The sequence below is a fragment of the Cyprinodon variegatus genome, unplaced genomic scaffold (genome assembly GCF_000732505.1).
Source record: "Cyprinodon variegatus isolate N-32 unplaced genomic scaffold, C_variegatus-1.0 Scaffold164, whole genome shotgun sequence".
NCBI classification, from domain to species: Eukaryota; Metazoa; Chordata; class Actinopteri; order Cyprinodontiformes; family Cyprinodontidae; genus Cyprinodon; species Cyprinodon variegatus.
The window spans coordinates 808,028-810,540 of NW_015150617.1; the positions used below are offsets into that span (position 1 = coordinate 808,028).

A 2,513-nucleotide genomic window follows, 5' to 3' on the forward strand; every position below is an offset into this window, starting at 1 on the left:
TATCGCCACTAAGTATATTGAATATTTGGCACTTTTAGCTTTCCGTACATGTCACTGCTGCAATTGATCATTGTAAACTTATTACCATTGCAAAACTTTGTTAAAAAAAAAGTTGTTCAAACTGTAGATAAAACAAACTAGAAATGTTCTAAAGCATATTATTTATAAATGAGGGATTTTCAATGTAATTCAGAGGTTCTACAGCCTCATCTCTCCTAAATATTAAACGATTGCTTTAAAAGATTCAATGAAAGTTCTGAAAGTTTTATTACAGCTCTTAGACTTCAACAAAGCTCTGAAAACTATTAATTGGCTTTTAAAGCATAATAAATGTGATAACCTCTATTTATAAAGGTTTCTTACATCTAGTATGGAGGCTCTGAAAGAAAACTTTAAAATGGACTCTGGAATGTCCTGTTAATGTTCTATAACTTGCTATTTTAAAGTTCTAGGTTCTAACACTGACCTCCTAGAATCACAATGAAGACTTTAAAAGCATAATTATCATTATTGCTCCATCAATGATGGGGTTTGTGTGGTAGAACAGAAGACAGCCAAACTAAAGCATGTTCTCCTCTGCTGTTGGTCAGATCTCTGCATGCTGTTCTCTCTTCCATAATAAGCCTCATAATAAAGACTCCTGTGTGCGTCTGCAGGTCATCTCCAGGCCTGCAGAGCTCTGATGATCATGTCCCTGATCATCGGTCTGGCCTCCATCATCATCTCTGTGCTCGGACTCAAGTGCACAAAGATCGGCAGGACGTCAGAGAAGGTCAAGGAGCAGATCGCCCTGAGTGGAGGCATCATGTTCATCCTCTCTGGTACGAGATACCTAGAGACTGAAGGGCTGGAGAGTGTCAGGATGAATGAGAGGAAACATCTAAAGAACAGAAGCCTCAGTTCTGTTTTTTGTCCCTCAGGTGTCTTCACCCTGACTGCGGTCTCCTGGTATGCTGCCAGAGTCATCAACGACTTCCACGACCCGTTCCATGGTGGACTGAAGTCAGTGTCCTGCAGGGCCGTCTGTTCCTGTGTGTGTGTCTGCTGTTTGTAACTGTGTGTGTTTGTGCTGCAGGTTTGAGCTGGGAACTGGTCTATACCTGGGCTGGGCCTCCTCCAGCCTGGCCATACTGGGGGGATCTCTGCTCTGCTGCAGCTGTAAGAGGAGCCCCTCCACCCCCCCTGCAAGGTAAACTCACTGAATGCAATACTTAGCTGTGTCCACATGAGGGCACTGTAACACCCCTGCATGTCTGTGAAAGAAGGCTGGAGGTTTTCCCTTTACCCTGAGATGGTGAACCCAGGGGCTCAAAGGAAAGGAAGCCCCTTTCACCTCCATGCCTCTTCTGTCCTCTGATACCCCATCTGCTCTCCTGCAGGCAGTTTTCCTACTACTCCAACACCGGCGGAGGTCAGAGCATCTACAAAGCAGCTCCAGCCTCTGAAAGCAGCAGCTCCAAAGCTTATGTCTGATCCTGGCTGATCCGACTGCAGCACAGAAAACCATTTCCTTCAAATCCAGATGGAGTCTGAAACCTGCAGGCCTCAGGGCCCTGTAGGCATTAAATGTCCTTTCTTCACGTACACATGCTTTTATTATACCATATATACTCAATACAGGATACATTTCTACAGAAGCCTGTTAATGCCATGAACATTTAAATCAGTAGGCAAAGACTGAGGAACAGCTGTAGGAACAACTGCAGCTCCTTTATTTATTGTGAAAAGTAAATTTAGGAACCGATATCTGTGATTTATTGTTTTTCACTTTGAACTTCTGTTTGTCTTTTTTTAATTCAGATGTTCTGTAGTTTAGCATTCTGGTCACCAGATGGTAGCAGATAATGATCGATGATCCTACTGGAAAATGTATAAACCATGCAGGGTACAAGGGTTTGTATTTAGACTGGTTTATGAATATATATCAGTGTCATTGTTTGCATTGAATTTATTTTTCTTTTATTGTTTTTGTGTGGATGAACAAAAAGTCAAATAAAAAAATACAGTGTTACATGGTTGCTCAATCCAGCGCTCTACAGATCCTACTCCACTGTTTCCATGAAACTTCAATGTAGTTTCTTCTGTTTCTCAGCTCTGTATCCAACATTTGCTTAAAATACACAAGATGTTGTGTATTTTAAGCACAAGATGTGTGTGTCTGTATTTGTCTACTTTTGTCCTTTTCAATCGAAATTTTAACATCTTCAACTTCATCCTTTACAGTCCTTTAGTTCTATCATCTTTAACCATCTTTAACAAGATGTCCTATCTTTGCAACATCCCCTTGATTCCCACAAATTCATTTCTTATCTTTCTAATTTATCAGTGAAGATGGTCAGTCTTCCAGGTCATGGTCAGGCTTGAAAAAGTTCAGACTCTGCAACTGGATATGCAGTTTTCTAGAAGACGTTTCGCCTCTCATTCAAGAGGCTTCTTCAGTTCAATTCAATTCAGTAGATTCAGGAGACAGAAGCAGAGACACAAAAAGCAGCTGTAAAAGGCGGCCCCGTCCA

The 2,513-nt window shown here is 41.5% G+C and overlaps 1 protein-coding gene across 1 annotated transcript in view; it reads left to right on the plus strand.

Annotated features, from left to right (window-relative positions):
• The window catches only part of cldn1 (claudin 1), a 3,925-nt gene extending 1,953 nt beyond the window's left edge, over positions 1-1,972 (plus strand). The window contains exons 3-6 of the mRNA XM_015378104.1: positions 657-821; positions 921-1,002; positions 1,076-1,189; positions 1,380-1,972. Coding sequence (XP_015233590.1) covers positions 657-821; positions 921-1,002; positions 1,076-1,189; positions 1,380-1,473 — 455 coding nt within the window. The 3' untranslated portion in view covers positions 1,474-1,972. The remainder of the gene's footprint in view (positions 1-656; positions 822-920; positions 1,003-1,075; positions 1,190-1,379) is intronic.
• The last annotated feature ends 541 nt before the right edge of the window (positions 1,973-2,513 follow it).